An 18183-nucleotide genomic window follows, 5' to 3' on the forward strand; every position below is an offset into this window, starting at 1 on the left:
TTAAATCAGGTTTTAATCCCGACTTAACTCCACGAGCAGAAAACCCTCCCTTAAATCCACCCGCTGGAGTCCTCTTGTTTTCCATCTGCACCTCAGGTCTGTTCTGGAGAGCTGGATTTCTGCTTTCTGGCGTAACCATTTCAGCCTGTTCCTTGCCATGTATCCGCCAGCAGGGGGATAGGATCTCATCCAGCTGCCTAATTTTTCCATGTTCATTATCTTACTTACCAGATGCTTTTTTTCTTTTAACTCGGCGATTTCAGCCCAGCCACATCTGGATTGTAACTGAGAGGCTTTTTACTTCTCAGTTTGGTTGTTCCAAACCAAGTTTTCATCCCCCCAGCCTCCCGACCCCACCTTGGCCCAAGCCCCCCCATATGGCCGGGCTGCGACACCCGCTGGGGCTGAGCCTCGCCTGCCCTACGTGCTGCGAGCAGCTCAGCTGGAAACGGAAAAAGAAAAAAAAAAAAAAAAAAACATAAAACTTTGGGTTTTTCTTGCATGAAATTAAACTTTTCCACCCCTGCAGCTGCGGGGGTGTCAGGGCATCGGTGCCTGCAGCAGGCTCCGCACCGAGTGCTGAAGTTGCAGCGCTCAGGTAGCCAAATCTCCCTAGTTCAGTGCCTGACAAAGGGTCCCAAGCCCCCTAGGGCTGAGATTTCCCCCCCCCCCGAGCCCCGCACAGCCCCTTTCCCCGCTCCCTCCCCATGTTTTTCAGCTGTTCCTTGGTGTTTGCGGGGGCTGGAACGAGCAAACCCAAGGAACAAGCCCTGCTCCCCGCCGTACATGGCTTGTTTGTGTGTGTGCAGCACCAAAATAGCTGTGTGTGTGTGTGTGTGTGTGTGTGTGTGTGTGTGAGAGAGCTATTGAGAGGAAGTGAAAAGTTCATCGTGTACAGTATGACCAAGGCAAAAACATGTTGTGGGGCCGTCCCTCCTCCCGCTCGGTAAACACTTTATGTAAGGAGAACCGGAGGGCTGGCTGCAGAGCTCCCTCTGCTCCAAACACGGGTTGGGAAACTCCTGGAGAGCCCCGTTTCTGCTTCGCGCAGCTGTGGGGCAGCCTTGGGGACGGCCAGACCTCTCCTGGGGGTTTGGTAGCACCGTGCCCGCAGCTTGGAGGGGGGCTGAAAAGATTTTGAGGCTTGGCCGCAGCTGGGAGCGGAGGGGGAAGGGAGCAAAAAGTTGAGGCGGGGAGGGGAGTGGAAAGGAAAAAAAAAAAAAAAAACAAGAAACCACGAACAAAGAGCCTCGTTCAGGGCTGCTCGCTGGTTTTCCTGTGGGTGCCGGCGGCAGAACGCCATGTACCGGCACGGCCCCGCGCCCGCCTCCTTCACCAGGGCCAAGGCATGCACCGGGCCCGAACCCAGCGCCGTGGGGTGCCAGCAGGCCCCGTGGGGCACATTTTGGGGTGCCCGTGGACAGAGGGGATGCGCCGTGCCCCCCTCTCCACACCCCCCTGCTTCACTGCCATCTCCCCAAGGAGCTTTTTGGCACTCGCAGCCCTTTCCCCACACACCCCGCGCCATTTAGCATGCAGAGATAAAGCCGAAATCTCCCTGAACCCAACTTTTGGGGGCTGGGGGTGTCTGCAGCCCCACGTGGGGGCAGGATCCCAGCCCCACGCCCCGTGGACGTGCGCCGAGGCACTCGCCGAGCCCCTTGCACGGCTTCCCCCCCGGCTGGCCCCCGCGGCACAGCGCCTTGTGGAGCTGTGGCGTGATGGAGCCCAGCTCCCCGGGAACAGCCTGTCCGGGACAAGCTCCGGCACAGCCCGTCCCGCGGGAGCCTCCTGGCCAGGCTCGCTCCCCGCTACGTGCGCAGGAACAGGGCGGGCAGGCGCCGCCATGCACTGATTTTGGGCCCAAAACCACCGCTTTTGGGGCTCCGCTGCAGGGGGGTCGCAGAGAAACCAGGGGGGTGTTCTGCCAAAGAAAGAAAAGTATTTACGCTCAGCTGGGGGGGCTGTGTTTGAACCTAAGCTTATTTTTAGCAAGATGTGGTCCTTGTTATGCTTTTGTTTTTCCACTCCTTTGCCGTTTTCCCCTGTTTTGACCCCATTTTGTTCCCAGTCTATTGGACGGGCGGCTTGGGACTCCTCAGTCCTCAGAGGGGGAAACCGTGAGGTGAATTTTGTTAAAACCCAGCTTCCCTCAGCGTCTCCAGGCTCATCCAAGCCCATTTTGCCATACAGCACAGCACTGCACAAACACCACTGCCTGTTTTTGTCAGCTGGGGCAGGAACCACCTCATTTTTGCCCCTTTTTAGCCCTTTTTTAGCGGGGCTGTTCCCGGGGCTGGTGGTGGAGGGGTGCGAACGAACAGCACCCAAATCCCTGGGGACACGGAGTCGGGGGGTGTTTGCCCCTACTGCTGAGGAAACACCACCACGATTTGTGGTAAAAAAAAAAAAACTTTTTTCAGGACATTTTGGAGGGTTTTTAGCTGCGACAAGCCGGCGCCACAAAACGGCAGCCTCTCGCCTCGGGGGCACCAGCCCTGAGCCAGCACCCGGTCCGCCGGCACGGGACGGAGCTCTGCCGAGGTTGGGAAGGCGAGGACGGGCGGTTTTTTTGCCAAAACGAGGAGTTTTGGGCAAATTTCGGGACCCGGCGCCCGGCGGGACCCAGCGCCCGCGGCCGGCCGGGCCCTGAGGCGAGGGGCCGGGAGGGTGGGGGAGGGGGGAGGGGGGCGGCGCGTGCCCGCTGTCACCGGGCAGGAGAGACGCCGCGGACGTGCCCCGCGCTGCCATTGGCGGAGGAGGCCGGCCGGGGGGCGTGGCCTGCCGCGCCGCGTCTATATAAGCGGCGGCGGCGGCGGTTGTCCCCTCAGAGCGGTGCGGCGGGAGGGAGGAGGCGGAGGGTTGCGCGCGCGGCAGCGGTGGCGGCGGCGCTGCCAAAGCCCTCGTCATGGCCGGGCTGTGGGAGCGGCTGGCGGGCGGCGACAGGGCCCGCATGGAGAGCTCCGACTGCGAGTCGCTGGGCAGCGCCTCCGGCTCGGAGGGAGGTGAGCGGCGGGAGCCGGCGGGGGGGGGCCCTGAGGCGCTGGGGCCCGCTGAGGCGGCGGGGGCCCGCTGAGGGGACAGGCCCTGAGGGGGTCGCTGTGGGGGGAGGGGAGAGGGGCAGCAGCACGCCGCCCCTCAGCCCCCATTGCGGCGGGGAGCCCCTGTGCCTGCCCGGTGCTGACCCGTTGTCCTCCACAGAGCCTGACTCGGCTGACCAGGCCTCGCTGCCGGACCTGGACCTGCTGCTGCACGACCCCGAGGACGAGGTGCTGTGCGCCGAGCTGCTGGAGCTGGTGCAGGCCACCCTGGGCAAGGCGCCGCTGGGCGCCCGGCGCTGCTCGCGCCTGCTGATGCCGGCCCAGCTCGTGGCGCAGGTGAGGACGGAGCTGCTGCGCCTGGCCTGCAGCGAGCCCTGCGGGCTGCGCGGGGCCCTCCTCGACCTCTGCGTGGAGCACGGCAAGGCCTGCCACGATGTGGGGCACATCGCCGTGGACCCCGCCGTGGTGCCCACCTTCCAGCTCACCCTGGTGCTGCGCCTGGACTCGCGCCTCTGGCCCAAGATCCAGGGACTCTTCGCCTCGGGGCCGGCCTTCACCCCGGGCTTCAGCCAGGCCTTGAAGCTGAGCACGGGCTTCAGGGTCATCAAGAAGAAGCTGTACAGCTCCGAGCAGCTGCTGGTCGAGGAGTGCTGAAGGGGACCCGGCTCACCCAAGTGTTTCAGAGGCTGATGCTCGCTGAGCTGGCTGGAGCGCGGCATCTCCCTGCGGCCGCAGTAGTTTAGGTTAGGCTGGAGTAGGGCGTAGGTGGACGGAGCCGGGGCAGGCGGGGGCCCTGCCAGGCGGGCGCGGGGCCGTTCGGTGCTCGCCTCACTTCCGTGGTTGTAGGCTGGTGGCGGTGACTGCGCTCCTGGGCTCGGCAGCGGGGCTGCTGCGGGGGCAGGCGGTCCCCTCCCGGTTACTTCTTTGTGTGTGTGTTTTGTAACAGCGATTGTAATCAATGGGGTCTCTGGGGGATGGGCACGCGTGTGGGGGCAGAGGGGCGTGCGGGGGGCTGTGGGGGCGGAGGGCAGGACCCCTCACCAGTGCACCCTGTGCCGTGCGTGCGCTCTGTTGGTTACAGTTGACACTCGTACACTTGATGTTCAAGTGCAAGACTTCCTATGCAATTGTGTTCTTTTTTACTTTTCTAATAAAACTGGTCCAACTGATAACCCGCCGCCTCCCTGTCTTCCCTGGGCTGTGGGGGATGATGCAACCGCCTCCCCCGTGACCCCGACCCCCCTCGTGCCCCGCAGCCGTGGGAATCCCGGCGGGTTCCCACTGCAGGAAGGGGCAGCGGCCCGGGGCACGGGGCCGTGACTCAGGCAGGGCTGAGTCAGGCCGGGGTGGCAGCGCCCCGTCACCCGCAGCCACCAGGAAGCGGCTGGGGGGGAATTTGGGACAAAACCGGGAGCGTCTGGGAAAAGGGGTGTGGTGGGAGGGAGGTGGGGGGGGGGTTGTGAGCCCTGCCCTGCTCTGCGCGGGCAGCGCTTCCCTCAGACACTCCTGAGCCTCCTCGCAGCCACGCTGCTGAGTGCATCTTCCCCCTCCAGGTCCCAAAATTCGGGCACTTCCAAGGGCTGCTGAGCTGGGCTCGCTCCTCCCCGTCCCCACGCGAGGGCAGCCCCGTTTTTGGGGTCAGGGAGGCCGTGGCACCGGCCCAAAATCCCTTTGGCAGGTGCCCTGGCTCGCAAAACCCCAGCTGGAGCGGCCGAGGCGCTGCAGAACTGGCAGTTCTTGGCCCCGCTGTCACGGGACAGAGCAGGCATGGCCCCGGCCGCGGTGCCAGCGGCAGCTCTGGCTGCTATCTTTAGCTTTTTCCACCTATTTTTACACCGCGCGCGCCAGCAGGGGCTCACCCCGCGCCCTGCCAGCCCCCCGGCGCTGTCGCGGTGTCACCTCTCAGAGCTGCTTTTACAGGGAACGAGCCAGAGCTTCGCAGAACACCCAAAAAAAATCCTGACGAACCCAAACCTGCCTGTGCTGGGTGTCCCCTGAGCGCCCCGCGGCCACCCCAAACATCCCCGGCGCAGCTCCAGCCCCGCAGCCCAGCCGTTTGCAGCCCCTATTTATAGCGAGGTGCCCTTTCCGTGAGCCCCGGGGCGGGCGGGCAGCGAGAGGCTCCCTGGAAAGTGCCAGAAGGCCCCGGCGGGGCTTTTTTTAGGGGACGGGGCGGTTGGGGGCCTGTGAGGACATGGCGGGGCTGCTTGTGGTGCAGCACCCGCAGGTCTTCAGCAACAGAGACCTCGGAATTTGGTGAAAATCGGGGAGAAGGCGTGAAATTTGCCTGCCCCCATTCAATCTCCCCCCTCCCCGCTCTCAGCACAGCCCCGGGGCTGACCCTGTCAGCCGCAGGAGCTGAAATTTGGGAGGGAGAGCGGTGCGTGCACAGCGCCTGGCAGCCAGGTCTGGCTTCCAACCCACCCGGGAGAGGCTACAAATTGGGATATTAAGTTATTAATTTAATTGCTCGCACAGAATCGGCTGTTAGCGAGCTGCTAGCAGCCATTAGCAATAATCCCATCCTAAATAGCATCAGTTTGCTCCTGCAGGAGGATTCAGGGTGATGCTGGGCTTTTATTTTATTTTATTTTTTTTCTCTATGTGCCTCAGAGCAGGGGCTTGGGCCAAGCTTTTGGGCTTGCATCTGCTTTTCCCAACATTTTAGAAGCCTAAAAGACCGCTTTCCCCACTGCAGAAGCCTGGAGGAAGAGGATTACGCTGGGAGGAAAATGATGCACCCCCCAAAAACCAGCTCAGGCTCGGATGGAGGAAAAGGAGCAGCTGAAGGCACGGGGCTGGGGTGAAAAATGCCGTTTTCTGGTCAGCCTCGGTGAGATTTCCCTTCCTTTGCTCACTGCGGTCTGCACACGGGGGACGAACGTGTGCCAGCTCAGGGAGGCTCCTGTTGACTCAAGTCTCTTCCCAAGCACAATTATGGAAAGAAAAATACAACCCAGGCAGCCCCGGGAGGCAAAACAGAGCTCGAGGCTGCCCTTCCCGCCAGGATCGGGGCCGCGGCCGTGTTTCGGCCTTCCCCTCTCTCCGTACCCCTCCCGACCTCTCCCTTCTCTCCATCTTCTTCCCAGCATCTTCGCCCCCTCTCCCTCTCGCACGAAGCTCCCAGTGCTCCTCAGGCGCTGGGGCTTGGCGGTTCTGCCTCGCTGTAGTCAAAAAATGAAATAAAACCCAGGCAATAACCGGGGAGTTCCCTGCTTTGCGAGCAGTTTGCTGGACGCCACCGCCCCCCTGCTCCTGGGGACAGCACCTCTGCTCCGGCCTCGTTTCCTACCAAGCCACTTCCACTGCCGCCCAGGGATCTGCACGACAGCAGCACAGCCGCAGCCTTTCACGATATAAACATTTATTTATAGATGTACAATTTGATAATTAACTCTAAATCAAGAAATGCAGCTTCCAGGAGCACCCGTTAGGATCTGCGCTTTCCCGCTCGCGTTATCCACGGGAATCTACTCGAAGCATCCCAAGGTTTGTGCGGGCAGGCCCTGGGCGAGGGATGCCGTTCCGCAGGACTTTCAGCACCTCTTGCACACGCGATTTTTCTTGTACCCCCCTCACCCCCACGAGCTGCGTGTGGCTGTGCCTATTTCAACACGCCGTGCTTCCACCCCGTGCCTTCCACAGACGGAGGTACCATTACAAAAAAAAAAAAAAAAAAAAACACAAAACAAAACAAAAGGAGGAAAAAGAAAACTTCTAAAATCAAGTCCATGCTGTGGTGGCTGTGGCATAAGGCTTAGTTAGCGGGAGGGCTGATGCTTTGCAGAACAAAGAGCCAAAGACGGAGCACGCGGGCTTCTAACGCCGAAGAAAGGAGCCCACCTCGCTGCTTGAGCTCCCAGCCCTCGCACCCACCGCAGGGTGCCGGGGGATGGCTCTCACAGGCAAAGCCTTTAGGCAAAAACTAACTGTCGGGGACAAAAAGGGATCCAGTTTATCCCACGTTCACTTCTCAGACGGCTCACGCTCCCATCCAGGTCCTGCCTGACCAAGCCAGCGAAGCCGAGGGGACGGGGAGCAGCTGCCGACCTTCCCCCAGCAACGTTTCCTTCGGCAGAGGCGATGCAGGGCTCCGTTTTGTACCACCAGCAGCATTTCGCAGGTCTCCCCGAAGAAACGCAGGCGGCAGCGCGCCACGGCCACGCTGCAAACAGGAGAGCTGCTGGGCGAGGGCTGCGGGACAAAGTAATTCACAAAGGGACACAGCTCGTGGAAAGCCCTGCTTACAGGCAGAAAGCTGCACACTGATTACGAGGCAAAATTAAAAGCAGAATGGTAAAAAAAAAAAAAAAAAAAAAAAAAAAAAAAAGGGTTACACACAGACATCAGGCGAACAACAGATGAACTAAAACCACCCAGGACAATCCTTTCCTCCGCTGAATGCGGCTCCAGTTGACCTGCAGAAGCTTCTGCCAACGTTGCGAACCCAAAGTGCAAATCCGGGCAGTTTCAGGAATTGCTTCTCGCCCCCTGCAGATTTGGAAATGCTTTTATTACAGCCCAGAGGGCAGGCATCGGCATCCCCAGCCACGGAGCGCCGCTGTCCTCGAGAAAGCCAAGTGCAGTAACCGCAAAGTGATTTCAGCTCCGTGTGCCAGGCAGAGGGGGACGCCCGGGAGGAGGCACTGCCCGCTTCCCTGTTGGCCAAGCTGGGCAGAGAACAAAATAATTTAATCACCCAACCCCTGCATAGTTTAAAAGTACACCGTATATACAGCTATAAATTAATTCTAAATAGATTATATTTCTTTTTTGTTGAAAGTTTCATCACCAAATTGTCCGATTTCTCTCTCCAGCGCAGTCACCAGGGTCTCCTTTTGCTCCGTGGCTTTGCTTTTTTGGCTCTCTCACCTTCCAGGCCACGCGCTTGTCCCGACGGTTGTGGGACCCTGGGAGCAGCCAGGCCGGTGGTGCTGGACGGGGAGGAGGAGGAGGACGGGCAGCTGCTTCCTGTCCTAATTGCTGCCTGAGACGTCGTGACGGCGGAGATGGGCAGAGAGAAGAAAGAGGGCAGTTGTGCGTTGCTAATTCTCCGATTCCATTTTAATATCGGGTTTGATTCCTTAAACACAAAGTCCGCCACCCGGGCTCAGTGCGCTTCGCCGAGAGTCTTCAGGCGTGTCCAGTCTGGGGACGAAAGCGGTAAGGGTGTGAGTGCCGGGGGGCAGCACGGCGCGCCGCCACCCCACCCGGCCCCGCATTTCGGGAGGCTCTGCTCAGGCCGCGGGTCCCAATTCCTCCAAGTTCCTCCCCTGGAAGGGAGGCAGGGGGGCAGCAGCGGGCTGGCGTGAGAGAGGAGGCGCGGTTGTGAGAAGAGGAGTGGGAGAAGCGAGAAAAGAGCGGTTCCAAGAACGGGGTGCAGGCAAAAAGGGCCGAACGCGACCCCGAGGAGTTGCTTTGAGGGCCTTCAGGCTTTCAGACATGCTCCGTGAGGCAAGGAGGGTGAAAACAAAGAGCAGCTCCACTGCTGAACCTCTTTACTCGTGTCTGGGAGCCAGCTAGCTGGATGCCCAGCACCCCCAGGAAGTCCTTGCAAGGCTCAGTAGTGTCCATACGACTAAAACTTGGTGCTTGAAGCTTCCCCTTCAACTAATTTTGTACAGAAACTGCTTTCAAAAGGCTTTGTGGCTAGATGGGGCCACCCTCAGAGCGTCTGGTAGGTGAAATCAGCCTCAATCATCGGGCAGAAAAAGCACTCCAGGCTCTGCCCAGGTGCTCCTGGCTTTCATCAGCTCCCCCGTGGCCCAGCACTCCCGCCCTCACCTGCGCTATCCGGCTCGCCCTACCCCCAGCTCCCCGACCCACCCGTCCTCCACCTCAGCCCCTTTTTTTCCCCGTGGACACACAAAGCTGCTCCCACAACCCGCCGTGAACTCCAACGCCCTGCTTTGTTCTCCTCCAGAGTCAGGAGAAGGCAGAGGGGTCAAGGAACATGTTTTCTGCGAGCCCGTTCCCCGTCACCACGCTTCTTTAGTGCCACAGGTGACGACTTTTTCAATGAAACAGACAATAAAGCAACAAAAAGGGTTCATTCAGAGGCGGTGGCTGGCTGCCACGGCTGGGAAAGGCGTGGCGAGATAAGGATTAAAAAAAAAAAAAAAATCTTGAGCCAGCCCAGGCGTGCAGTTGACAGGAGCTCGGCCGAGTCGCCAGCACGCCCGGGGCTTCGCTTTGTTCCTCGAGAACCACCGCCAGCAAAAACAGCGAGCTTGGAGAGAGCCGGGGCGCTGCCATGCAAACTAAACAGCATCAATCTCCCCGGCCGGGAGCACAGGCTTGGCAGAGGGGGGCTGCTTCCCCCCCGCTACGTGCGCGCGTCCAGAGGAGACTCGGGAAGCCTTGTGCCTCAGAGATTTCAGTATTAAGAGCACTGCTGGAGCGCCACCGGCTCGTACTTAGAGCTCCGCCGAGCGGGCCGGCGGCGGCTATCCGTGCAGAGAGGCCTGTACGTCTGACAGTCTGCTGCAGCTGGGGGTGCCCATCTTCTGCGCCCGCTGGTACAGCTCCGAGTCCCCGAAGTAGCGCGCCCGGTACAGCAGGCCTTCCTCTGCAACGGGAGAAGCGCGGCGTTAGGAGCACGGAGCCCCCTCAGCAGGACTTGGCCAAGTCCCAGCGAGCACGAGGCTCGCCGCTCGGCAGGCTGCAAAGCGTGCCTACATGGTGTTGAAATGCAACCTCAGCGCAGCTCGGCTGGGTTTTTCTGCAGCAGCCAAACCCCTCTGCCCCCGAGCCCACGCTACTCACTCTGCTGCTTCTCCTTCCAGCAGTTGTTCCGCAGGTTGGCGATGTAGTCGTCCTCCACGCTCCTCTCCACGTTCTTCAGGTTGGTGCCCGTGTACTCCTCGGCGAAGTTCTCAGCCACGTAGTAGACGACTTTCAGGTGCTCCGTCACCCTCCTGTGTACGTGACCCACGGACCTGGCTCCGGAGAGAAGGCAGAGCAGCGTCAGACACCTGAAGGGCACGGCCAGAGCCCCGCGGCTCCTCGCCAAGGATCGCTGACCACACGCATCGCCCCCACGCTCCTCCGCCCCCAGCGCCTCACAGCTCGGGAGAGGAGAAGCCTTTCTGGTGGAAAAGAAGCCGTACCCTACCCCTGCCCCCTCGGATTTGCATTTCAGACAAAACCTTGTTCTTATTTTCTCCCCAGCGCTCCGGCAAACCTAGAGACACTCACCGGGGCGTGCTCGCAAGCCGCAGCACAGGACCTGTGCCCAAACACTGGATTCATCGGGCACGGCTCCAGCTGGATCCGTGCCCGAAGTCTCCCATAAAAAATACCAGCTGGCTGCTGCATCAAACACCAGCCTGCCTCCCGAGCCAGGTATAAACAGCGACTCATCCGGCTCGCCCTTCAGCCTGCGAGCAGGGTGTGCAGGAGCGAGTCACACACCCCTGCACGCTCCAGCAGGGTGCTCCAGCAGCGAGAAAACAGAGGCAGAAGAAACCAGCAGCCTGCTACCCACAGGCAGGCGTGCAGCTCGGGCAGGCAGATTCGATGAGGCACTGACCTAGGCGGGTCTGCCAGCAGGAACCTTATTTTTGGAAGAGGTTTACAAAGGGAACCGCGTGACACGTGTTTCTTTACGACTCTGCCATTCTCAGCAGCAGCCTCCTGTAAGCAAGGGGCACCAAAACCTCCCCGTGCCAATAAAACCTCGCCAGGTTCAGCAGCTTGCCTGCGGCACGGCACGCTGGGTTGGGCGCAGCGAGCTCATTTCCTGCCAAGGAGCAGCTGAGCTCAGCATTTTTTTTTTTCCTTTGCCTGAGCGAGAGTGCAGCACCGCCTGCTGGCACAGCACGCTGCTGCTCCAGCTCCTTCAGCCTCACCCCAAAAACACAGCCGAGGGGCTGGGGCAGCTCGTTTGCTCCTCTTGTCCAAAGCCAAAGTGGGAAATCAGGCGCGGGGGCGATGTTCCAGCTGACAAGGCTGGGAGCAAATCCCTGCCTGCCTCAGAGCTGCCCTGCGCCCAGCGCCCTCTCGCCTCACAGAGCGCCTCCTCGCCAGCCTCAAACTCACAAGCAGAGAGACACGTGCCTGGTTTCGTGGCCCTCAGCCACAGAAGTGACATCCCAACACTCCTTAGCCTCTCAGGGCAACCCTGAGCTGCGCCTCGCCCCAGTTTGCTCCGTCTCCTGGCTCTAAGTGCTAACGCCAGAGCCCTCACCTCGAACCCGAAAGCCGAGCTGTGTTTTGGAGCATTTAGTTACATGTTGGGGCGAACAGATCTGACTTTCATTTTTCACACCCTGATTTAACTCTACATCTCAGCCCCATTGGGCTACAGCTCCCCCAAGGCCTTCACTCCGTCCCCTTCCCACCTAGCTGCAGGCTGCAGAGGTTCCCCGTCAGAGCCCCAGTCCATCAGAGCACTCTCTGACAGCCCCTTCCACCCCAAGATCTGCCTGGAAACAATTCGGCCTTCCCTGAGCTGTGAGACAGCAGGGAGCAGGAACAGGAGGAGATAAAGCAAAGAAACAGCAGGAGAAGCAGAGCGCCCAGCTCCCCGGCACCCACCCCGCGGGGATAGGCTCAGAGCAAGGGGTACTAACGGCCTCTGGCTCAGGCTGTAGGGAGGGCTGGAGACCATCATCTGGCTGAGCGCAGACACGATGATCAGGATGAGGATGGGCATCAGCTGGACAAACAGCCCCAGGCCACCCTGCGGGGACAGAAACGCACAGTGGAGCACCATCCTGGAGGCCCAGACCCCAGAGCATCGCTTTCCCTCCCTCCCAGCCCTAACGCAGCCTTAATTCCCCTGGAGCACGCTTCCCCCTTTAACCTCGAGAAGAACTACTCGGGGAGTTCCCCGTTTTTCTTTCTTTCTTTCTTTTCCTTTTCAAGCATTTTACTGGCTATTAAAGGAGCAGGGTTACGTTAAGTCCCACAGTTTCATTTCTCCAGATCAGAGGGCTTGGAGACATATGCAGATTCTGTGAGGGAAAACCCCAAAACAGCTCAGGCCATGAAGCTTTTTCCTTGGTTAATTACACATCACAGACTAGAAACACCCCATCTCGCATGGTGAGATGAAAGGGAGAAGGGGTACGTGCTGGGAGGAGTCACGTGTATCTGTATCATCTGAAAGCTGGATCTGCCTTTTAAAATCAGAGAATGAATTGAGAGAGGGAATGTTTATCCTCTGCTAAAAACAAGTATGGTGCACTGCTGCCAGCTCACATCGAGGTGGCACAGATTCAAGGCACACCAGTGTTCACCCTGCTGGAAGAGAGTCCTGGGAGAGCCGCCCGCAGTAAATTAGAGTGGAAATTCTGCAGGCAGCTAACTTCCCACCACCGCAGCTTTCTGTACGGGGAGGTGCCAACAAGCAGGGCTGGTGCACAAAGCAGCCCCGCCAGCTCGCTGGAAAAAACATTCAGGCTCCCGGCCCCCTGCGTGCTCTCTCTCCACTTACATCCCCCTGGTGCTCTCGCCTGTCCTGCCTCTGGTGGTAGGTGTATCGCATCCTGCCGTTGCTGTACACGTGGACGTTACCTGCGGGCAAAAGGAGAAGGATACAAAGGGGTCAGCATGTCCCAAACAGCTCACCAGAGGTGGCTGCAGCAGCTACGGCGCTCCCCAGGAGACTGATGGAAGCATTCACACAAAGGAGTTTATCTTTTGATTAACACCAATCGGAAAAAGAAAAATAAATAATTTTGGTAGTTTTTCCACCTTAAAAGCAGCTTTTCCTCGTTTTAGATGGCAAAACTACAGCTGAAGAGGGAGACCAGCTGCAAAACTGCTCCTGGATTCTCAAGGGACAGCGAGGAAAGGAAAAAAAAAGACTGAGCAAGAATGGCAACTCGCTGGTTTTCCTGGAGTAGCCCTGCCTTCCTGACAGGCAGGACAGGAACGCTGCGAAAGGTCGCGTGATGCCTGTGCATCGTTTTTGTTCTAACGTTCAATCCAACCCAGTAACAGTGAACGTCTCCAGCGTGCAGACAGACTGCTGAGCTGGGGAAGAAGTCCAGCTCTGCTGGAATTACCTGCTGGGCCCCGAGTTCTCCAAGCTCCCACCTGGACGACTTAGAAAACCCTAGGTGCTTGGGTCAGTTGTGAGGGAGAGCTCTGACCGACCTCAGCTGTGGAGAGGAGCTGCTCTGCTACCACTCCTCGCCCTGCCAATAAACCCTACAGCACCGTGACTGTCAGAAGGGCCGGGGCCCTCTCGGGACAGCGAGGTTTAACGCGCTTACTGGAGGGGAATCCACCCCCGAAGAACATGTTGAAGAGGTCCTCGGGGGAGATGTCCGCCTCGAAGCCGCGGTGGAAGTCTGCGTGACTGTGTCCGTGCCGAGCGGGGTTGAGCTTCTCGTCCCCGTACTGGTCGTATTGCTTCCTCTTCTCCGGGTTGCTCAACACCGCGTAGGCGTTGCCAATGGCTGAAATACGGACAATTAGGAGGCAATTAGCTTCTTGCAGCCCCAGATGCTGCGCTGAGCCCTGTGAGCAGGCCCGGCTCGCCTCCCTCAGCACCCACGTCAGGTTCTCAAGCAGCCTTTGGCGGCACAGCTCTCCTGCCTGGCACGCTGCTTCGGCAGAAGGAAACCACACCGAGAGACTCGGCCTGAAATCAGCCCGAATAACCAAGCTGTGGTGTGGCTGCTGTGGGTTCTGTGCGCCTTCCTAGAGAAACCCCCTCAGGTGAATGAAACTACCCGGTGCTGCACAAATGCTGGCAGCAGAGCTGCGATGCATTTTGTTTCATTAAACCCGTTCCTTCTTTTGAACAGCTGATTCCAAACCATTCAGCCATGAGCACAGCAGAGCACGATTTCCGACAATAAATCTTATTCAAAAGTAGCATTAAGTGCACTTGATGCTGTAGCCTGAAACCAGAACTACGAAGAATTTAAGTACAGGGTGCCTCACTGACAGAGACTTTAAGATCCCAAGCAAAAGCTGGTGAGGAGATGTGGGCTGAAAGCTGTGAACTTCAGATCTTCCAGGTTCCACAGGAAGGTTTCCAAGCAGGCAGCCCGCTGGCACCCGCCTGTTTCTGGGCTCCTCTCCCTGCACATCCCAGCTCACCCCTTCCCCTCGGCACCGACCCACCCGGGAGCCTCTGTAGGTGACTGCCGAGCACGTCCCTTCCCCTCCCCGTGTCGCAAGGACGTGAGGAGCTCACAGGACTGGGGCTGACTGCTGCGTTAAGGGCAGGAAAGGGGGACCCGTGCCCTTTGCAGGAGATTAACTCCAAGATTCAACACTTTCCCGGCAGTGAGACCGAGGTGTTTGGTTTCTTCTTGGACTAGAGATTTGGAGAGCGGAGGATGTCGTGTCAGTACGCTCGCTCTGAGCCTCGGTTATAATTAGTGCACGCACAGCAAACGTTTCTACGAGCCGGGCAGGAAGCTAGACCGCAAGGACTGGCTCCAGCACACCAGGCTGTCCTTTCACACCGTGTGATTAAGCAATAAAAATGGGGCAATTTGGGATCTTGTTCATCGTCTAGCCTTCTGCTGACCAAGCTCCACAGGAACACCTCATTCCCAGTCAGGATTTCAGCTCCAAGCGGCTCGGTTCAGCTCTTTGCCCAACGTCAGCCGAAGGCAGTGATGCAAACGAGGTTCAACACAACTGCAGCCGCCTGGGACAAGGTCCCGGGCCCAGACCTGATGTTTTATCAGCTGTCACTGGGAAGACGAGTGTCAAGACTTGAGCTAACACAGCAACGTTGGAAAAAAATTAACTCAAGCCCTCAGAGCCGTGCACGTTTCCCCCTTCGCCCTCTGGCAGGGAGCAGCTGGACTTTGGCGAGCCCTGCAAACGAGAGGAGGCTGGAGGATAAAGGGCACCTTGCCTAACGCAGGGCTCCCGGCACGTAACTCTTCTCAAAGCCCTCGGCAAACATCGTTGGTTGAGATTAGAGGTGAGGAAACCTGCCTTTCGCCACCGGGCGAGGGCTGGCAGATAAACTATCAGCCAGCGGCTCACAGCACAGGCAGATGCTCCCTGCCTAACCTGGCCCCTGCACTAAAAAAGAGTAGCTGAGGGTCAGCTCGCTATCTGCCAACAGCAAGGCGCTTATCAGCCACGGATTGAAGCCTTAAAAGGCTCGAACAAACCTTACATAAGACTTTTACTGCCAAAATTTGCCCACTCGGAGCTCGCCCCTCACCGCTCTCGTGGCAGGCTAGCCTTGCTCCCTGCTCCTGCAAAAATCTCGGGCTGCTCCAGCCCCACTGCACCCATCGTGCTGCTCAGAGCCCCACAGGCAGGTGCCACCCAGGCGAAAAGCCTTGGATTTGGGTACGGGCACCTAGGGAAGTGCCCACGGGGCTGTTTTGGGGGATTACCATCAGAAGAGGCCTCGTTTTATTCATGAGTGGAGCAATTCCAGGGGAGCACAGTGCCTCAACCACCAGCCCGCTCCTTTACTTCCCCTCACACAGCTGAACGCAGTTCTCATAGTTCCCACGGCTCTCTACCGCATTTATTCTGGCAGAGGGGATTTTCCTGGCCCACAGGCAATTACTGAGCGCTCACAACCACGAGGCAAAAGCTCAGCTAAGCGGGCTTCCAAACTCCTCCTGCTGGGACTTCTCATGCAAGATGCGGAAGATGAAAAATACAGGAAATGAAAAAAATCACGAGTGCTGGAGAACCAGCCACCTTCCCCGCAGCCTCAGAAGGGTGGCACGACTCCCAGACAGACACAGATGCTGCAGCCTACTTCATTGCTGCTGGACAACGACTGGTTTGAAGCTACCTGGCTGCCCAAGAACCATATTCCTCCCAAGTGATTTGGTTACAGCAGCACCGCTGTGCTCAGTGTGCGGGAGCTTTCTGGGAGATGTGTCTGTACGACAAAGGGGCTGCAGACACAACAGCTGCCCACTGGGGCTGTCCCCAGGAGGGGAGCACCCAGCACTTGCCCTGAACCCGCCTGTGGGGGCTGTTTCAAGCTCATGTCACGCTCTGTCCGTGACACAACCAGCTCAGAAAGAAACAACTCTGCTGACCAGAGCTTTATTTCACTCTGCCTGAATCATCAGGTTGTTTTCAGGGAGTCCCTGCTCGCCCAGCTCAGCAGCATCACCTGCTGGCTGTGGGTAAGTCACAAGGCGGGGAGGTGCGTTACCTTTAAAGGCCTCGGTGGCCCCTGGCGCGTGGTTCTTATCGGGGTGGAACTTCAGCGCCAGTTTTCGGTAAGCCTTCTTCAAGTCCTCGTCCGAAGCTTCTCTGTTGACTCCCAGAATTTCGTAGTAATCTTTGCACTGCTTTACCCTGCCGGGAGAAAAGACACGGGCAGTGAGTTTCGGCCACGGGAACTGCTTTGCCTCGGATGTGTCGACTCTGCAGCCTCGCAGGCGGCGCGGTTTCGACCGACGCTCAGCGAACTCCGCTTCACTCATCTCGGATTCCTCAGAGGTGACCCAATTTTCTCACGTGCTCACCCGCAGCCTGCCCGTGCTGCTGGCACACAAACACTCCTACAGAACGGGTCGGGCCAGGAAAGGTGGAAGGGCCTCTCCTCGGGCACTGCTGGCACAGGCAGAAGAACACAGCCCCCAAACCATGAGCGTGAGGGAGCTGGGGCTGCAGGGACCACAAATGGCAGGCCAGGATCTGGAGGATCGCTGGGTTTTTGGCGTCCCCCTGCACTGCTTCAGACCCAGTTAGTTCAGGCTTAAAAACTACCACGGGCTGAGCGGGAGAGGGTGCTGGATAAACGTGTCCTGGGAGTCGGCAGCAGGAGCTTTAGGAGCATCCTGAGCATCTCCACCAGCAGAGCGAGCGGTCCTGCGAGGGTTTGGTACTTGGCTGGGCTCTCAGCGTGACCCGAGCAGCAGGACAGGGGGAGCGGCCGCCCCGAGGCCCCCCGAGCACACACGCACCTCCTGACGGCGTCCGCCTGGTCCCGCGTGTAGCCCCGCGGCGCCTCCCCCGCCGCCTCCCCGCCGCTGCCCGGCCGCCCCCCGGGGCCGGGGCCGGGGTTGGGGCCGGGGCTGGGGTCGGGCTGGGCCCCCGCCGCCTGCTGCTCCTTGTCCAGCTCCTCCAGCAGGGCTGCGGCGGGAGGGAGGCGAGAGTTAAACGGGGAAACTGGAAGGGGTCGGGGGAAAATAAGTAATTTTGGGGGAAATTAAACGTTCCTGGGGGAGAAAATTGGATGTTTCGGGGGAAAATTAAAGACTTTTTGGGAGAAAATGAAAGATTTTGGGGAATAAAATTAAAGATTTTGGGGGAAAAATAAAAAAAATAATAAGATAAATTAGATAAATTTGGGAAAAAAATAAATAATCTCAGAGAAAATTAAACGTTTGGGGGGGAAATTAAAGGAATTCAGCAACAATTAAAGGAAGCCCAGGGGACATTAAAATAATTTTGGTGAAAATTAAAGCCATTGCAGGAAAATTAAAGGCATCCAGGGAAAATTAAAAGGATTTCAGGGAGAGTTACAAGAGAACCCTTGAAAATTAAACGAAATTTGGGGAAAATGAGATAAATTCAGGGAAAATTAAAAGAAACACAAGGAAAATTAAAGAAATTTAGGGAAAAATAAAAGAAATTCAGGGAAAATTAGAAGAAACGCAGGGAAAATCGAGAAATTCAGAGAAAATTGAAAGTATCCAGGGGAAATTAAAGAAAATCAGGGAGAATTAGAAGAAACGCGGGAAAAATTAGAGGGATTCGGGGAAAAACAGGCGACCGTGAGGTAAAATTATCGAAACTCGGCCAAACTCAACGCCCCCCCCGCCCCCCGCCCCCGGACTCGCTTTCCCAGCACGCCCCGCGCTGCCCGGACACGGCGCATGCGCAGTCCCCGCGCAGGCCTCCCCCCTCCCCCCCTCGCCGGCCGCCCCGCTGCCCCCCGGTCGCCGGGCGCGGCTCCCTCACCGCGGCCGCGGGGCGTGGGGTAGAGGCGCTGCGCCTTCAGCAGGAAGCGCCGGGCCCGCTCGGGCTGCCCGGCCCTGGCGGCCGCCAGCGCGATGCCGACGCAGCGCTCCGCCTCCTCCCGGTTCCCCTCCATGGCGCCCGGGCCCGGCGGGCGGCGCCGCCTGATGGCGTCACCGACGGGGCACGCCCCTAGACACAGGCCACGCCCCTAGCAACAAGCCACGCCCACTGCGGCGAGGCCACGCCCACCACGACCCGTACCCACCACCCAACC

General features: G+C 58.7%; 2 protein-coding genes across 2 annotated transcripts; one reads left to right on the forward strand and one right to left on the reverse strand.

Moving 5' to 3' along the window:
• The first annotated feature begins 2847 nt into the window (after window positions 1–2847).
• DDIT4 (DNA damage inducible transcript 4) lies at window positions 2848–4008 on the forward strand. The gene is made up of 2 exons (XM_032191380.1): window positions 2848–3005; window positions 3202–4008. Exons 1-2 carry the CDS (start codon window positions 2909–2911, stop codon window positions 3693–3695), a joined length of 591 nt encoding a protein of 196 aa, XP_032047271.1. The 5' UTR covers window positions 2848–2908; the 3' UTR covers window positions 3696–4008.
• A 3337-nt stretch (window positions 4009–7345) lies between these two features.
• On the reverse strand, window positions 7346–18103 carry DNAJB12 (DnaJ heat shock protein family (Hsp40) member B12). The gene is made up of 9 exons (XM_032191632.1): window positions 17910–18103; window positions 16910–17078; window positions 16153–16298; window positions 13265–13450; window positions 12481–12560; window positions 11615–11724; window positions 9807–9979; window positions 9458–9609; window positions 7346–8189 (listed from the first exon to the last, which is right to left on the reverse strand). Exons 1-8 carry the CDS (start codon window positions 18040–18042, stop codon window positions 9488–9490), a joined length of 1119 nt encoding a protein of 372 aa, XP_032047523.1. The 5' UTR covers window positions 18043–18103; the 3' UTR covers window positions 7346–8189; window positions 9458–9487.
• Window positions 18104–18183: the final 80 nt, after the last annotated feature.

Source organism: Aythya fuligula, chromosome 7 (assembly GCF_009819795.1).
Source record: "Aythya fuligula isolate bAytFul2 chromosome 7, bAytFul2.pri, whole genome shotgun sequence".
NCBI classification, from domain to species: domain Eukaryota; kingdom Metazoa; phylum Chordata; class Aves; order Anseriformes; family Anatidae; genus Aythya; species Aythya fuligula.